The following is an 18,200-nucleotide window of genomic DNA, read 5'->3' as shown; positions in this document are numbered from 1 at the left end:
ACAATTCGGGTTGAGACTCTTCAGACTCAGAAAAAGTCTGAAGGGGGGTGTCGACCCGAATCGTCACCTATTCTTTTTCTCCAGAAATGCTGCCCGACCCCCTGAGTTACTCCAGCATTTTGTGCCTATCTTCGGTATAAATCAGCATCTGTAGTTCATTCATGCAGTACCTGAGTGGGAAGTTTACCCAAATTGAGCAAGTACAACGTGCAGCATCCTCTGGGGTGACACAGTGGCGTTGCGGTAGAGTTGCTGCCTTACAGCGCCAGAGACCCGGGTTCAATCCTAACTACGAGTGCTTGTCTGTACGGACTTTGTACGTTCTCCATGTGACCTGTGGGGGATTTCTCCGAGATCTTCGGTTTCCTTCCACAAACTCCAAAGACGTACAGGTTTGTAGGTTAATTGGCCTGATATGAATGTAAATTGTCTCTAGTGTGTGTAGCATAGTGTTAATATGCGGGGAATCGCTGGTGGGTGCGGACTCGGTGGGCCGAAGAGCCTGTTTCCGCGCTGCATCTCCAAACTGAACTCAAAGGAAACACTGAGGAGTTTTTTATGATAACAGTCTTTCAAATTATGCAGAAGCTTGGTGTGGGGAATGTCACACTGCATGGATTCAGGCCCCTCGGCCCACAAGTCTGTGCCGACTGGCAGGGTAACTTGGACAGGTTGTGTGAGTGGGCGGATGCATGGCAGATGCAGTTTAATGTGGATAAGTGTGAGGTTATCCACTTTGGTGGCAAGAATAAGAAGACAGATTATTATGTGAATGGTGTCAAGTTAGGAAAAGGGGACGCACAACGAGATCTGGGTGCCCTAGTGCATCAGTAACTGAAAGCAAGCATGCAGGTACAGCAGGCAGTGAAGAAAGCCAATGGAATGTTGGCCTTCATAACAAGAGGAGTTGAGTGTAGGAGCAAAGAGGTCCTTCTGCAGTTGTACAGGGCCCTAGTGAGACCGCACCTGGAGTACTGTGTGCAGTTTTGGTCTCCAAATATGAGGAAGGATATTCTTGCTATTGAGGGCGTGCAGCATAGGTTTACTAGGTTAATTCCCGGAATGGCGGGACTGTCATGTGTCGAAAGACTGGAGTGGCTAGGCTTGTATACACTGGAATTTAGAAGGATGAGAGGGGATCTTATCGAAACATATAAGATTATTAAGGGGTTGGACACGTTAGAGGCAGGAAACATGTTCCCAATGTTGGGGGAGTCCAGAACCAGGGGCCACAGTTTAGGAATAAGGGGTCGGCCATTTTGAATGGAGATGAGGAAAAACTTTTTCAGTCAGAGAGTTGTGAATCTGTGGAATTCTCTGCCTCAGAAGGCAGTGGAGGCCAATTCTCTGAATGCATTCAAGAGAGAGCTAGATTGAGCTCTTAAGGATAGCAGAGTCAGGGGGTATGGGGAGAAGGCAGGAACGGGGTACTGATTGAGAATGATCAGCCATGATCACATTGAATGGTGGTGCTGGCTCGAAGGGCCGAATGGCCTACTCCTGCACCTATTGTCTATTGTCAAACTGCTCATTTACACGAATCCTACATTGATCGCCTTTTATTCCCAGCAAACCCTTCCCTCCCCTCCTGTTGATACTAACCCTCGCCCACACAAATGGGGGGCAAATTCCAGCGCACATTACCCTGCCAACCCACATGGATCTTTGAAATGGGTGGGGTGGGGAGAGTCTCGGGGATAGCCTGCCCGTTTGGCCCATAGACGACAGGTTTACAGGGATATGAGCCAAAAGCAGGCAGGGACTTGTGTAAATGGGACAAGTTGGTCGGTGTGGGCAAGCTGGGCCAAAGGGCTCGTTTCCACGTTCGATGACTCTACCAACCTGATGGGTCTATGAAATGGGTGCAATAGTCCCTGCCCCAACCAGCTCCTCTGGCAACCCTTTCCATACATCTACCACCCTTTGCGTGTAAAAGTCACCCCCTCTGTTTCCTCCCTCACCGTAAGCCTATGTCCTCCTGTCCGTTTACCCAATCTATTCCACTCGTGATTTTGTACACCTCTATACGATCATTGCTCATCCTCCTGCATTCTAAGGAACAGAGCCCCAGACTGCTCAACCTCTCCCTGTAGCTCAGGTACAGAGCCCCAGCCTGCTCAACCTCTCCCTGTAGCTCAGGTACAGAGCCCCAGCCTGCTCAACCTCTCTCCCTGTAGCTCAGGTACAGAGCCCCAGCCTGCTCAACCTCTCCCTGTAGCTCAGGTACAGAGCCCCAGCCTGCTCAACGTCTCCCTGTAGCTCAGACCCTCTAGTCCTGGCAACATCCTCGTAAATCTTCTCTGCACCCTTTCCAGCTTGACAACATCTCTCCTATAATATGGCGCCCAATACTCTAAACGTGGCCTCACCAACATCTGCACCCTGAGCTCCAAACGTCTATACTCTTTACTCTGACTGATGAAGGCCAGTGTGCCAAACATGGTCGTAGTGCAGGACCTGTTTGCACGCGGTATCTCTGTATGACTCGTACCTGCCTATCAGTGCAGCCCTGGGATGCGAGAGGAGACCTGAGCACCCATGAGATCCCATACATTCGCAGGGAGTGCGTACAGACTCCACGCACGCAGCGCTGGGGGCCGGGATCGAACCCGTGAGGCTGGAGCTGAGGGATTGTGTACATTCCTGGGCAGCTGAGTTAACTGCTTAGTTGTAGTGTGTGCAGGCTTGTCCAAGCACAGAGTCTCCTTCTGGTTAGTCTGCACTTGGAATATCTGCAGTTGTACAGGGCCCTAGTGAGACCGCACCTGGAGTACTGTGTGCAGTTTTGGTCTCCAAATTTGAGGAAGGACATTCTTGCTATTGAGGGCGTGCAGCGTAGGTTCACTAGGTTAATTCCTGGAATGGCAGGACTGGCGTGTGTTGAAAGACTGGAGCGACTAGGCTTGTATACACTGGAATTTAGATGAGAGGGGATCTTATCGAAACATATAAGATTATTAAGGGATTGGACACGCTAGAGGCAGGAAACATGTTCCCAATGTTGGGGGAGTCCAGAACCAGGGGCCACAGTTTAAGAATAAGGGGTCGGCCATTTAGAACGGAGATGAGGAAAAACTTTTTCAGTCAGAGAGTTGTGAATCTGTGGAATTCTCTGCCTCAGAAGGCAGTGGAGGCCAATTCTCTGGATGCTTTCAAGAGAGAGTTAGATAGAGCTCTTAATGATATCGGAGGCAGGGGGGTATGGGGAGAGGGCAGGAACGGGGTACTGATTGTGGATGATCAGCCATGATCACATTGAATGGCGGTGCTGGCTCGAAGGTTCGAATGGTCTCCTCCTGCTCCTGTTGTCTATTGCACGCAGTTCCGGTAAACGCACACAGGAAGGACCTGGTGGCACTGGAGAGGGTGCAGAAGAGATTCGCCAGGATATTTGGGAAGGAACTGCAGATGCTGGTTTTCACAGGAGATGGGCACGAAATGCTGGAGTAACTCAGTGGGGCAGGCAGCATCTCAGGAGAGAAGAAATGGATGATGTTATGGGTCCAGACCTTCAGACCGAGAGTCAGGGGAGAGGGAGACTAGAGATATGGACGGGTAAGGTGTGAAAACAACAAATCAAAGGGCATCTTGCAACCCAACGGTACGAATATTGATTTCCCCAACTTCAAGTAATCCTTGCATCCCCCTCTCTGCGCCCTCCCCCACCCTAATCACGTTCAATGTCAACTTATTTACATCGGCGAAACCAAGCGCAGGCTCGGCGATCGCTTCGCTGAACACCTGCGCTCGGTCCGCATTGACCAAACTGATCTCCCGGTGGCCGAGCACTTCAACTCCCATTCCCAGTCTGACCTTTCTGTCCTGGGCTTCCTCCAGTGCCATAGTGAGGCCCACCGGAAATTGGAGGAACAGCACCTCATATTTCGCTTGGGCAGCTCGCAGCCCAGCGGTATGAACATTGACTTCTCCAACTTCAGATAGTTCCTCTGTCCCTCTCTTCCCCTCCTCCTTCCCAGATCTCCCTCTATCTTCCTGTCTCCACCTATATCCTTCCTTTGTCCCGCCCCCCTGACATCAGTCTGAAGAAGGGTCTCGACCCGAAACGTCACCTATTCCTTTTCTCCAGAGATGTTGTCTGGCCCGCTGAGTTTGACTTTTTGTCTTATCTGCCGATCAAAGGTGCATTGTTGGCTGAGGGGGAGGAGACAACGATGTAACATGAATCAGGAGGACAGTGAAACTAGTTGGAGAACTAGGGTGGGGGAGGGACAGAGAGAGGGGGAAAGCAAGGGTCAAGTCAAGTCAGAGAAATCAAGATTCATAACACTGGGCTGTAAGATGCCCAAGCAAAATATGAGGTGCTGTTCCTCCAATTTAAGTTTGGCCTCACTCAGCCACGATCACAATGAATGGCGGTGCTGGCTCGAAGGGCCGAGTGGCCTCCTCCTGCACCTATTTTCTATGTTTCTATGGAGGGCTGTTGTTACAAGGAGAGATTGGATAGGCTGGCTTTATTTTCGAAAGTGTGACCTTATGGAGATTTGTAGAATTATGAGGAACATGGTCAAAGGTGGATATTGTTCCTCAGGGTAAGAGAATCTAGAACTAGAGGGCACAGGTTTAGGGTGAGGAGGGAGAAATTTAAAGCAGAGACAAAGTGAGAGTGGGTGGTAGATACATGGAGCCCACTGCCGGAGATTGTGGTCGAGATGGCATTGTCGAAAAGGCATTTAGGCAGGTAGATAATAGGTGCAGGAGTAGGCCATTCGGCCCTTTGAGCCAGCACCGCCATTCACCGTGATCATGGCTGATCATTCTCAATCAGTACCCCGTTCCTGCCTTCTCCCCATACCCCCTGACTCCGAGCTCTATCTAACTCTCTATTGAAAGCATCCAGAGAATCGGCCTCCACTGCCTTCTGAGGCAGAGAATTCCACAGCTTCACAACTCTTTGACTGAAAAAGTTCTTCCTCATCTCCATTCTTAAAAATACCCCTTATTCTTTAAAGTGTGGCCCCTGGTTCGGGACTCCCCCGACCATTAATGGTCCACCATTAATCTCCCGGCACACTTGGTTCCAGGGCTTTTTTGGATTATCCGTCTTTTTAAGATTTTAGATTTAGAGATACAGCACAGAAACAGGCCATTTGGCCCACCGGGTCCGCGCCGCCCAGCTATCCCCGCACACTAACACTATCCTATACCCACTTCGGACATTTTTTACATTTACCAAACCAACTAACCTACGTACCTGCACGTCTTTGGAGTGTGGGAGGAAACCTAAGATCTCGGAGAAACCCCACGCAGGTCACGGGGAGAACGTACAAACTCCGTACAGACAGCGCCCGTAGTCAGGATCGAACCTGAGTCTCCAGCGCTGCATTCGCTATAAGGCAGCAACTCTACCACTGCACCAACAGTTGTCGGACCAACAGAGGTCACTGGAGGTGTCCAGCGATACCAGAACGTTCCGTGTAGGGGTTTTGGGGGAGGGTGGAGAGATACCAGCCCACAAAGTTGGCCTCGGAAGTCGGCTGTGGGAACGGATCTGCCGGGCCCCCGACCGCAGGGGGCCGAAGTCGACCTGCCGATCGGCAGTGGAAGTCCCACTGAGGTTGAGATCGGCCGCCTCACCCGGACTAGGCACCACGTTTTCGGGGGGACTTCCGAGGGGGATTTCAAGTGCACCTTCATAATTTTGTCCGGATTAAAGGAGGAGGTGCTGGAAAATCGGTGGTTGACCAGTGCATCGGGAAAGGAAGAGGTGGGCAAGAGTCTGATGTGGCTTGTATTCACTGGAGTTTGGAAGGATGAGAGGGGATCTTATAGAAACGTATAGAATTATAAAAGGACTGGACAAGCTAGATGCAGGAACAATGTTCCCAATGTTGGGCGAGTCCAGAACCAGGGGCCACTAGAAGAAGGGGAGGCCGTTTAAAACTGGGGTGAGAAGGAACCTTTTCAACCAGAGAGTTGTGAGTTTGTGGAATTCTCTGCCACAGAGGGCAGTGGAGGCCAAATCACTGGATGGATTTAAGAGAGAGTTAGATAGAGCTCTAGGGGCTAGTGGAATCAAGGGATATGGGGAGAAGGCAGGCACGGGTTACTGATTGTGGATGATCGGCCGTGATCATGATGAATGGCGGTGCGTACAGGCTCGAAGGGCTGAATGGCCTCCCGCTGCACCTATTTTCTATGTTTCTGTGGGTAAAAAGGATTGTTGTAGCTAGGCTGGGCGTCACAGATAGTAGTTCAGGACCGCTCTCTGGTTGTGGGAGGGTGGTTCAGTTGCCTGATCACAACTGGGAAGAAACTGTCCTGAATCTGGAGGTGTGGGTTTTCACACTTTCTGTACGTTTTGCCCACCGGGAGAGGGGAGAAGGCGGTGTGGCCGGGGTGAGATTGGTCCTTGATGATGCTGCTGGCCTTGCCGAGGCAGCGTGAGGTTTAAATGGAGTCAGTGGAAGGGAGGTTGGTTTGCGTGACGGTCTGGGCTGCGTCCACGATTCGCTGCAGTTTCTTGTGGTCCTGGGTGGAGCTGTTCCCAAGTCGTGCTGTGATACATCCCGATAAAATGCTTTAACCAGCTGCACGGTGGCGCAGCGGTAGAGTTGCTGCCTCACAGCGCCAGAGACACGGGCTCGATCCTGACCACGGGTGCTGTCTGCACGTTCTCCCCAAGACCGCGCGGGTTTTCTCTGAGATCTTCAGTTTCTTCCCACACTCCAAAGATGTCTGGAGAGAAGGAATGGGTGACGTTTCGGGTCGAGACCCTTCTTCATACTGGACCCGAAACGTCACCCATTCCTTCTCTCCAGACATGCTGCCTGTGCCCCCACTGAGTTACTCCAGCATTTTGTATCTATCTTCGATTTAAGTCAGCATCTGCAGTTCTTTCCTACACTTTAGGTTTGTCGGTTAATTGGCTTGGTATAAATGTAAATTGTCCCTGGTGAGTGTCGGGTAGTGTTAATAGAAACATAGACAAATAGGTGTAGGAGTCGGCCCTTCCAGCCAGCACCGCCAGTCAATTTGATCGTGGATGATCATCTAAAATCAGTAGTAACCCCTTCCTGCTTTTTCCCCCACATCCCTTGATTCCTTTGGAATGTGCGGGGATCGCAGGTGGGCACGGACTCGGTGGGCCGAAGGGCCTCATTCCGCACTGTATCGCTGAACTCAACTAAACTATTGCGTGCAGTTCTGGGCTCCCCTTTACAGGAAGGATGTAAGGAAGATGTGGTCCTGGTGAGACCACATCTGGAGTATTGTGTGTAGTTTTGGTCTCCCAATTTGAGGAAGGACGTCCTTGTAATTGAGGCAGTGCAGCGTAGGTTCACGAGATTGATCCCTGGGATGGCGGGACTGTCATATGAGGAAAGATTGAAAAGATTAGGCTTGTATTCATTGGAGTTTGGAAGGATGAGGGGGGATCTTATAGAGACGTATTAAATTATAAAAGGACTGGACAAGCTAGATGCAGGAAAAATGTTCCCAATGTTGGGGGAGTCCAGAACCAGGGGCCACAGTCTAAGAATAAATGGGAGGCCATTTAAAACTGGAGTGAGAAGGAACTTTTTCACCCAGAGAGTTGTGAATTTGTGGAATTCTCTGCCACAGAGGGCAGTGGAGGCCAAATCACTGGATGGATTTAAGAGAGAGTTAGATAGAGCTCTAGGGGCTAGCGGAATCAAGGGATATGGGGAGAAGGCAGGCACGGGTTACTGATTATGGACGATCAGCCATGATCACAATGAATGGCGGTGCTGGCTCGAAGGGCCGAATGGCCTCCTCCTGCACCTATTGTCTATGTTTCTATGATGTGGAGACTTTGGAGAAGGCTGGTAATACTGCCTGGATTGGAGGGTTTCAGCTGCGGGGAGATGCTGGGCAGACTTAAACAGTCTTCTCTGCAACGCCGGAGTCTGACGGCAGCCCTGGTGGATGTATCTAAAATGATGGTGGGCATAGACAGGGTAGACATCCAGAACCTTCTTCCCAGGGTGCAACTGTCCAGCGCTAGAGGGCATAACTTTATACGGTGAGTGGGGCAAAGTTAAAAGGGGAGTGTTGCTGCCTCACAGCGCCAGAGACCCGGGTTCCATCCTGACTACTGTGGCTTGTCTGCACGGACACGTTCTCCCCCATCAAACGTAAACTGTCCCTGGTGGGTGTGGGATAGTGCAAGTGTGAACAGGAGGTCGCTGGTCGGCCTGGTCAGCAGGGCCTGTTTCCCTGCTGTATCTCCAAACTAAACTAGACTAAACACGAGGGGGGTTTCCAGCAACTGAGACTGACCGGTGGAGGGGGTCCCAGAATCTGAGACGGGGGGTGGGTGGGATGGTCCCAGAATCTGAGACTGTGTGGAGTGGGGGTGGGGGGGGACGGGGGAACCGACCTCTCAGGGCGACCCGTCACGGGGGGAGAGGGAACGACTGCGCCCTGACACCTTCTCCCGGTAAGCGGTGGCCCACTCGCTCCCCACGTCCCCCTCTCCCCACCGAGTCTGGGGCACAGGTGACGGGCAGGTGAGTACTGAGGGGGGGGGTGGGGGGGGAGCGAGGGGCCTGGACCCACAGGTAGGTTTGTTTGAGAAGTTTCTCAGCGCAGCGGCTGGTGGCTGAGAGATAAAGCTGGACAGGCGAGACCGAGACTGAGCTAAATCCTGCGCTCAATTTCTCTCTTCCTCCTCTCAACCCCGCCCCTCCCTGATTTATTATTTTTATAAACAACCTCCCTCCCTCCCTCTCCCCCCCCCCCCCCCCCCCCCTTCCCAGGGGTACGAGAGCCTGATGGCGGCCAAACTGATGGCCAGTAACGTGACCAACAAGAACGACCCGCGCTCCCTCAACTCCCGCGTCTTCATCGGCAACCTCAACACCGCCGTGGTGAAAAAGACCGACGTGGAGGCGCTGTTTGCCAAGTACGGCAAGATCGTGGGCTGCTCAGTGCACAAGGGCTACGCCTTCGTGCAGTACGCCAACGAGCGGACAGCACGCACCGCCGTGGCGGCCGAGGACGGCAGGATCATCGCAGGGCAGCCGCTGGGTGAGAGGCAGAGCGGGGAGGGGAGAGATGGGGAGGGGAGAGATGGGGAGGGGAGAGACGAGGTGGGGAGGGGAGGGGAGGGGTGGGGAGAAATGGGGAGAGACGAGGCGGGGAGAGATGGGGAGGGGAGAGATGGGGAAGGGAGGGTGAGGGAGGGGAGAGACGGGACAGTTCGGGGAGGGGAGAATGCTGGAGGGGGGAAAGATGGGATGGGGAGAGAGGAGGGGAGAGACGGGGCAGTGTGTGGAGGGGGGGGTTCAGTTTTCTTTATTGTCACGTATGCTGAGGTACAGTGGAAATCTTTATTAGTTTTGGTCATAAAATCATAAGTGATCAGAACGGAATCAGGCCATTCGATCCATCAAGTCTACTCCGCCATTCAATCATGGCTGATCTATCTCCTAACCACATTCTCCTGCCTTCTCCCCATAACCTCTGATACCTGTACCAATCAAGTTTAGTTTTGGAGATACAGCACGGAAACAGGCCCTCCAGCCCACCGAGTCCGCACACTGACACTATCCTACACACAGTAGGGACAATTTTAATTATACCACGCCAATTAACCGACAAACCTGCGCGTCGTTGGAGTGTGGGCGGAAACCAAAGATCTCAGAGAAAACCCACGCAGGTCACGGGGAGAACGTGCAAACTCCGTACAGACAGCGCCCGTAGTCGGGATTGAACCTGGGTCTCTGGCGCTAGAAGGCAGCAACTCTACCGCTGCGCCACCGCTCTAAGTCCCACGAAAGATGGACCAAGTGTCTGCAGTGAGGTGGACGGTGGCTTAGGACCGCTCTCGAGTTGTCCGTCGGATGGTTTAGTTGCTTGACACCAGCTGGGAAGAAACTCTCCATCTGGAGCTGTGCGTTCTCACCCGTCTGCACCTGTTGCCCGGTGGGAGAGGGGACGAGAGGGAGAGGGGACGAGAGGGAGAGGGGACGAGAGGGAGAGGGGACGAGAGGGAGAGGGGACGAGAGGGAGCGTCACGCCCACCATTACGCTGCCGACCTCGAGGACGTGCAGGCGAGGTCGAGCCGCTGCCTCTCAGTGCCAGAGGTCCGGGACTGACCCTGACCCTGACCACAGCCGCAGTTGCTGCCCGGCCCGCTGAGCGACTGGAACACCCGGAGCCAACCCGCGCGCAGTCACGGGGAGAGCGTGCAAACTCCACACTGACAGACAAACAGCGCCCACGGTCAGGAATCTTTTCTAAATGGGGGAGAGAATCCAGAAATCAGAGGTGCAAAGGGACTTGGGAGCGCCGGTGCAGGATTCCCAAAAAGTCAATCTGCGAGTCGAATCGGTGGTAAAGAAAGCAAACGCAGCGCCGGCATTTATTTCAAGAGGGCTTGTGTACAAAAACAGGGATGTAATGCTGAGGCTGTATAAGGCGCTGGTCAGGCCGCGCTTGGAGTGTCGTGCGCCAATTCAGGGCCCCATATCTGAGGAAGGACGTGCTGGCTCTGGAGAGGGTCCAGAGGAGGTTTACCAGAACGATCCCGGGAATGAGTGGGTTGACCTACGATGAGCGTTTGTCAGCACTGGGCCTGGACTCACACAAGCGGCTTGCTTGAGACTCTGTGTGGCAACAACAGCCACCCCAGGATACCGACCTTTTAGAAAGATGAGGGGGGACCTCATTGAAATGTACCGAATAGTGAACGGCCTGGATAGAGTGGATGTGGAGAGGATGTTTCCACTAGTGGGAGAGTCTGGGACCAGAGGGCACGGCCTCAGAATTAAAGGACGTTCCTTCAGGAAGGAGATGAGGAGGAATTTCTTTAGTCAGAGGGCGGTGAATCTGTGGAATTCTTTGCCACAGACGGCTGTGGAGGCCACAAGTCAGCGGAGATAGAAAGATTGTTGATTAGTACGGGTGTCGGGTTACGGGGAGAAGGCAGGAGAATGGGGTTACGGGGGGAGAGATAGATCGGCCGTGATTGAATGGCGGAGTAGACTTGATGGACCGAATGGCCTAACTCTGCTCCTGTCACTGATGACCCTCTGACCTCTGCTCCGGTCACTGATGACCCTCTGACCTCTGCTCCCTCCTGTGTTGCAGACATCAACCTAGCCGGGGAGCCCAAACCCAACCGACCCAAGAGTGGCCAGAAGAGATCTGCCTCTGACATGTACGGGTGAGTGGGCGCGGGACGGGCACGGGGAAGCCGCTAACCCCCGCTCCCCCCGTCCCGTCCCCCGTCCCTCCACCTCTCCCGCTCGCTCTGCCCACCACACTACCTCCCTGAGGTTGCTCCCCCCCCCCCCCCCGCGTGCCCCTGTCCTGTCCACGCACCTGTCCTGTCCACGCACCTGCCCTATCCGCGTACCTGCCCTGTCCACGTACCTGCACTATCCACGCACCTGCCCCTGTCCACACATCTGTCCTGGCCACGAACCTGCCTTATCCACGTACCTGTCCTGTCCACGCACCTGTCCTGTCCACACACCTGCCCTGTCCACGCACCTGCCCTGTCCACGCACCTGTCCTATCCACGCACCTGTCCTATCCGCGCACCTGCACAAATGTCTTTTAAACATTGAGCTACCATCTCTTCTGGGCCCCTCGTTCCCATCGAGACCCCTTTACCTCATTCCCCTCCTCACCGTAAATCTGTGCTAACTGGTTTCAGCAAAGAGAGACACAGAGTGCTGGAGTAACTCAGCGGGGCAGGCAGCATCTGTGGAGAGAGGGAATGGCCGATGCTTCACAGAGTGCTGGAGTAACTCAGCGGGGCAGGCAGCATCTGTGGAGAGAGGGAATGGCCGATGCTTCAGGTCCAAACCCTTCTTCAGACTGAGAGTCGGGGGGGGCGGGGGGGAGATGGAGAGACGTAGAGATATGGTCGGGTAAGGTGTGAAAACGAGAGATCAAAGGGGGATGAAGGTCAAGGAAAATACAGAATGGATCACTGTTAGCTGAGGGATGCTGCCCGTCCCACTGAGTTACTCCAGCACTTTGTGTCTATCTTCAGTGTAAACCAGCATCTGCACTTCCCCCACTGTGGGGGGAAGACTGCAGCCATCCGAGATTATCCACACTGCTTACACCGACCGCACTGCTCCCCACTGCCCACTGTCTGCCCATCCCACTCCCCCCCTCCCCCACCACCGCCCAGTGTCTGCCCATCCCCTCCCCCATCCTCCCTCCCTCCCCCTCCCTCCCTCCCCCATCCTCCCTCCCTCCCCATCCTCCCTCCCCATCCACCCTCCCTCCCCCATCCTCCCTCCCTCCCTCCCCATCCTCCCTCCCTCCCCCATCCTCCCTCCCTCCCCATCCTCCCTCCCCCATCCTCCCTCCCTCCCCATCCTCCCTCCCTCCCCATCCTCCCTCCCTCCCTCCCTCATCCTCCCTCCCTCCCCCATCCTCCCTCCACCATCCTCCCTCCCTCCCCATCCTCCCTCCCTCCCTCATCCTCCCTCCCTCCCCATCCTCCCTCCACCATCCTCCCTCCCTCCCTCCCTCCCCCTCCCCCATCCTCCCTCCCTCCCTCCCCCATCCTCCCTCCCTCATCCTCCCTCCCTCCCCCATCCTCCCTCCCCCATCCTCCCTCCACCATCCTCCCTCCACCATCCTCCCTCCCTCCCCCCTCCCTCCCTTCCCCATCCTCCCTCCCCCCCTCCAGCCTCGTGGTTCATTCACTCCTCTGGTTGAATTCACTCTCCTCTTTATCTCGGCAGATCGTCGTCCGACCTGGACTACGATTACTACAGGACTGACTTTTACGACAGGTAAGAGGGGCCCTTCCCCCCTCCCGGGGGAGAGGAGAGGTGGGGGGGGAGGGGGGGAGGGGGGGGAGAGAGTGGCGGTACTGTGGTGAGTGGCGCAGGGATCAGAGCGCACAGACTGGGAGACGCCCGGGGGAGGGGGTGATGCTCTCGGGAGGGCTTGATAGTGAGAGGATTTGAGATTGTTCATCAGTCACTGAAAGGAAGCATGCAGGTACAGCAGGCAGTGAAGAAAGCTAATGGCATGTTGGCCTTCATAACAAGAGGAGTTGAGTATAGGAGCAAAGAGGTCCTTCTGCAGTTGTACAGGGCCCTAGTGAGACCGCACCTGGAGTACTGTGTGCAGTTTTGGTCTTCTAATTTGAGGAAGGATATTCTTGCTATTGAGAGCGTGCAGCGTAGGTTTACTAGGTTGATTCCCGGGATGGCGGGACTGTCATATGTTGAAAGAGTGGGTCGACTGGGCTTGTATTCACTGGAATTTGGGATGAGAGAGGATCTTATAGAAACATATAAAATTCTTAAGGGATTGGACAGTCGAGATGCAGGTAAAATGTTCCCGATGTTGGGGGAGTCCAGAACCAGGGGTCACAGTTTAAGAATAAGAGGTCAGCCATTCATGACTGAGATGAGGAAAATCTGTCTCGAAGGGCTGAATGGCCTCCTCCTGCACCTATTGACTATGTTTCTATAGCATGGACTCGGGGGTCGGGGGTGAGGGAGGTGGGGAGAGGGTTGTGAGTGAGCTTGGGGCAAGGGTGGGATGCTTGTTGGGGGAGTGTTTGACCTTGGCGAGCCTGTTGACTGGAATTAACGGAGTAGGCGTGTTCTCTCTCTCCCCCCTCACCCCACAGCGCACCCCCCGCCCGGCAAACAGAAGCCTACGAGATCCCATCACTCACCCGGTAAGAATAACCCCCCCCCGGCCCGGGAAACAAGAGCCCATCTTTCCCCTCTCTTCCCCGCCCCACGCCCTCCCTCCCCCCCAACCCTCTCCTCCACCCCATCTCCCCCCCACCCTCTCCTCCCTGCCCCACCCCCACGCCCTCCCTCCCCCACCCTCTCCTCCCCCACCCTCTCCTCCCTCACCCCACCCTCTCACCCCCCTCCCCCCACCCTCTCCTCCCCCACCCCACCCTCTCGCCCTCCCTCCCCCCACCCTCTCCACCCCACCCTCTCCACCCCACCCCCCACCCTCTCCTCCCCCACCCTCTCACCCTCCCCCACCCTCTCCTCCCTCTCACCCTCTCCTCCCCCACCCTCTCCTCCCCCCGCCCTCCCCACCTCCCCTCTCCACCCCACCTCCCCCCCACCCTCTCCACCCCACCCTCTCCTCCCCCCCACCCTCTCACCCCCCCCACCCTCTCACCCTCCCTCCCCCCTCCCTCTCCTCCCCCACACCCTCCAGGACCTGCGAGATAAAGAGGGGAGTGAATCTAACCAGGGGAACTGAGAGGCGGGGTGGAGGGAGGGAGGGAGGGAGGGAGAGGTGGGGTGGAGGGAGGAAGGGGCAGTGTGGAAGGAGGGAGGGAGGGACAGGCGGGGTGGAGGGGGAGGGAGTTGAGGCCCGGATGTGGATGGAAGGGTTGGGTTAACGTACGAGGAGGGTTTAACGACACTGGGCCTGCACTCGCTGGAGTTTAGAAGGATGAGGGGGGGACCCTATTGAAACGTACCGACTATTGAGCGGCCTGGATAGAGTGGATGTGGGGCACTAGTGGGAGAGTCCAGGACCAGAGAGCACAGCCTCAGAATTAAAGGACGTTCCTTTAGGAAGGAGATGAGGAGGAATGTCTTTAGTCAGAGGGTGGTGAATCGGTGGAACTCATTGCCACAGAGGGCTGCGTCCGTCAGTGGGTTTTGGGGGGTGGGACGGGGTTGTTGGGATGTGACCAACCCTGCCCCCTCTCCACTGATCCACCGGCGTGAGACGGGGAGTGTGAGACTGCGCCAGTCCTCATGACACTGGCCGCCATCAGTCCCACAAGCCCTCGGGCGGCACGGTGGGGCAGCGGGTAGAGCCGCTGCCTCATGGCGCCCGAGACCCGGCTTCCATCCCGACCACGGGCGCTGTCTGTACGGAGTTTGCACCTTCTCCCCGTGACCGCGTGGGTTTCCTTCGGGTGCTCCGGTTTCCTCCCACACTCCAAAGACGAGCAGGTTTGTCGGTCAATTGGCTGCTGTAAGTTGTCCCCAGTGTGTGTGGGATGGAACTCGTGTGAAGGGGTGATTGGTGGCTGGTGTGGAAGGGCCTGGTTTCCATGCTGTATCTCCAAACCGAACCAAACCAAATGTGCTGGTTCATTGGCTCATTGGCCCGCTGTAAAATCGCCTCAGCGATCCCCGCACATTAGCACTTATCCTATACCCACGAGCCAATTAACCTACACACCTGTACGTCTTTGGAGTGTGGGAGGAAACGCACGCAGGTAACGGGGAGAACGTACAAACTCCGTACAGACAGCGCCCGTAGTCAGGAGTGAACCCAGGTCTCCGGCGCTGCATTTGCTGTAAGGCTGCAAACTCTACCGCTGCGCCGCCCAGATGGGGCATGTGGGTCAGTGTAGACAAGTTGGGCCGAAGGGCCTGTTTCCACGATGTGTGACTCAGTGCCAAGAGGCAACAGGTTTCTGTCGCCATTTTGTAGGGTTGAATGTTGTTGATGTCGGGCCTTAGATTGGCCGTGGGGGGTCGGCCTGGCCTGGGATCGCAGACGAGCTGCTGCTCACCCTCTCTCCCCACCACAGGATGTACCCCTACCCCAGCCGGGTACCACCCCCCTCCCCTGCCCCGGCCCGTCACCGTAGCCAAGCGCCCCAGAGTCACTGTCCCCTGTGCCCAGGAGAGGGAAGGGCAACTTCAACAGCAAGTCCGGGCAGAAGGCAGCATCGTCGGGGAAACCAGGTACTGGCACAGAGGTACCCGCACCCTCCTCACCCACACGCACCCTCACGCACACACACCACCCATGGGCACAGAGGTACCAGCACCCTCCTCACCCACAAGCACACGCACCACCCCACACGCAGCACCCATGGGCACAGAGGTACCGCACTCTCCCCACACGCACCCTCACGCATACGCACCACCCACACGCACCACCCATGGGAACAGGTACCGCACCCTCCTCACCCACACACGCCACCCATGGGCACAGAGGTCCGCACTCTTCCCCCCCCTCACCCACACGCGCCAACCAGGGGCACTCCCCGCACGCACACACACGCAGCATCCACACCCCACACGCACCCACACGCAGCACGCACACGCACCCACACGCACCACCCACAGGCACAGAGGTACCGCACTCTCCCCACACGCACCCTCACGCACACGCACCACCCACGGGCGCAGAGGTACCGCACCCCCCCTCACGCACACGCACCACCCACGGGAAGGGCACAGGGTGAAGCTCCCCCCGCATCGTCCCCTCCTCTCCCCACTGTCACTCACACCCTTGGGCCCTCCCCTCTCCACTGTCACTCACCACCCTTGGGCCCTCCCCTCCCCACTGTCACTCACCACCCTTGGGCCCTCCCCTCCCCTCCCCACTGTCACTCACCACCCAAGGGCCCTCCCCTCCACACACCCACACAGGCAGGACACTAGGTGAAGCCCCCTCTGCACCGTCCCGGTGAGGTCCGGGGAGGGGGAGAGGCAGGGGGGGGGGGGTCAGCCCCCACCCACATGTACTCACGGGGTTCTGTCTTCGCCCTTTTGCCCGCACCCCTCGCCGCCGGCAAGTGAAACCCAACGACCTGGCCACCATCAAAAAGGAACTGACGCTCATCAAGACCAAAGTGGACTCACTGCTCAACAGCCTGGACAAGATCGAGAAGGAGCAGCTCACCCTGGCAGGTCAGTGTGCGTCCCCCACCCTCCCCCTCCTCTCCCCCTCCCCCCTCCCCCCCTCCCCACTCACTCCCCTCCCTCCCCACTCCACTCCCCTCCTCTCCCCTCTCCCCCTCCCCTCCCCTCCCCTGTCGCCTCTCCCCACTCACTCCCCTCCTCTCCCCCCTCCCCTGTCCCCCCTCCCCACTCACTTCCCCTCCCCTTCCACTCCCTCCCCTCCCCTGTCCCCCTCCCCACTCACTCCCCTCCTCTCCCCCTCCCCCTGTCCCCCTCCCCACTCACTCCCCTCCTCTCCCCGTCCCCTTCCCCACTCACTCCCCTCCTCTCCCCTCTCCCCCTCCCCTCCCCTCCCCTGTCCCCCTCCCCACTCACTCCCCTCCTCTCCCCTCCCCTGTCCCCCTCCCCACTCACTTCCCTCCCCCTCCCCTGTCCCCTTCCCCACTCACTCCCCTCCTCTCCCCCTCTCCCCCTCCCCTCCCCTCCCCTGTCCCCCTCCCCACTCACTCCCCTCCTCTCCCCCTCCCCTGTCCCCCTCCCCACTCACTTCCCTCCCCCTCCCCTGTCCCCTTCCCCACTCACTCCCCTCCTCTCCCCTCTCCCCCTCCCCTCCCCTGTCCCCCTCCCCACTCACTTCCCTCCCCCTCCCCTGTCCCCTTCCCCACTCACTTCCCTCCCCTCATCACAACATGATAAGTTTTACTCTGCAAATGGAAAGGCAGAAGGGAAAATCGGAAGTGTCGGTATTACAGTATAGCAAAGGGGATTACAGAGGCATGAGGCGGGAGCTGGCCAAAATTGATTGGAAGGAGGCCCTAGCAGGGAAGACGGTAGAACAGCAATGGCAGGTATTCCTGGGAATAATGCAGAGGTTGCAGGATCAATTTATTCCAAAGAGGTGGAAAGACTCTAAGGGGAGTAAGAGACACCTGTGGCTGACAAGGGAAGTCAGGGACAGCATAAAAATTAAGGAGAGGAAGTATAACATAGCAAAGAAGAGTGGGAAGACAGAGGATTGGGACTCTTTTAAAGAGCAACAAAAGTTAACTAAAAAGGCAATACGGGGAGAAAAGATGAGGTACGAGGGTAAACTAGCCAATAATATAAAGGAGGATAGCAAAAGTTTTTTTAGGTACGTGAAGAGGAAAAAAAATAGTCAAGGCAAATGTGGGTCCCTTGAAGACAGAAGCAGGGGAATTTATTATGGGGAACAAAGAAATGGCAGACGAGTTAAACCGTTACTTTGGATCTGTCTTCACTGAGGAAGATACACACAATCTCCCAAATGTTCTAGGGGCCGGAGAACCTAGGGTGATGGAGGAACTGAAGGAAATCCACATTAGGCAGGAAATGGTTTTGGGGTAGACTGATGGGACTGAAGGCTGATAAATCCCCAGGGCCTGATGGTCTGCATCCCAGAGTACTTAAGGAGGTGGCTCTAGAAATAGTGGAAGCATTGGAGATCATTTTTCAATGTTCTATAGATTCAGGATCAGTTCCTGTGGATTGGAGGATAGCAAATGTTATCCCACTTTTTAAGAAAGGAGGGAGAGAGAAAACGGGTAATTATAGACCAGTTAGTCTGACATCAGTGGTGGGGAAGATGCTGG

The 18,200-nt window shown here is 55.9% G+C and overlaps 1 protein-coding gene across 1 annotated transcript in view; it reads left to right on the top strand.

Moving 5' to 3' along the window:
• LOC144601286 (heterogeneous nuclear ribonucleoprotein C-like) overlaps window positions 1-18,200 on the top strand; it is a 38,895-nt gene that overhangs the window by 18,879 nt on the left and 1,816 nt on the right. The window contains 8 exon segments of the mRNA XM_078413314.1: window positions 8,739-9,009; window positions 11,075-11,150; window positions 12,694-12,744; window positions 13,596-13,646; window positions 15,489-15,515; window positions 15,517-15,568; window positions 15,570-15,645; window positions 16,486-16,599. Of these exon segments, the coding sequence (XP_078269440.1) occupies window positions 8,739-9,009; window positions 11,075-11,150; window positions 12,694-12,744; window positions 13,596-13,646; window positions 15,489-15,515; window positions 15,517-15,568; window positions 15,570-15,645; window positions 16,486-16,599 (718 nt within the window).

The sequence above is a fragment of the Rhinoraja longicauda genome, chromosome 16, assembly GCF_053455715.1.
Source record: "Rhinoraja longicauda isolate Sanriku21f chromosome 16, sRhiLon1.1, whole genome shotgun sequence".
NCBI classification, from domain to species: Eukaryota; Metazoa; Chordata; class Chondrichthyes; order Rajiformes; family Arhynchobatidae; genus Rhinoraja; species Rhinoraja longicauda.
Note: the sequence above shows the minus strand (reverse complement) of the source record. Positions and strands in the feature narration are given on the sequence as shown.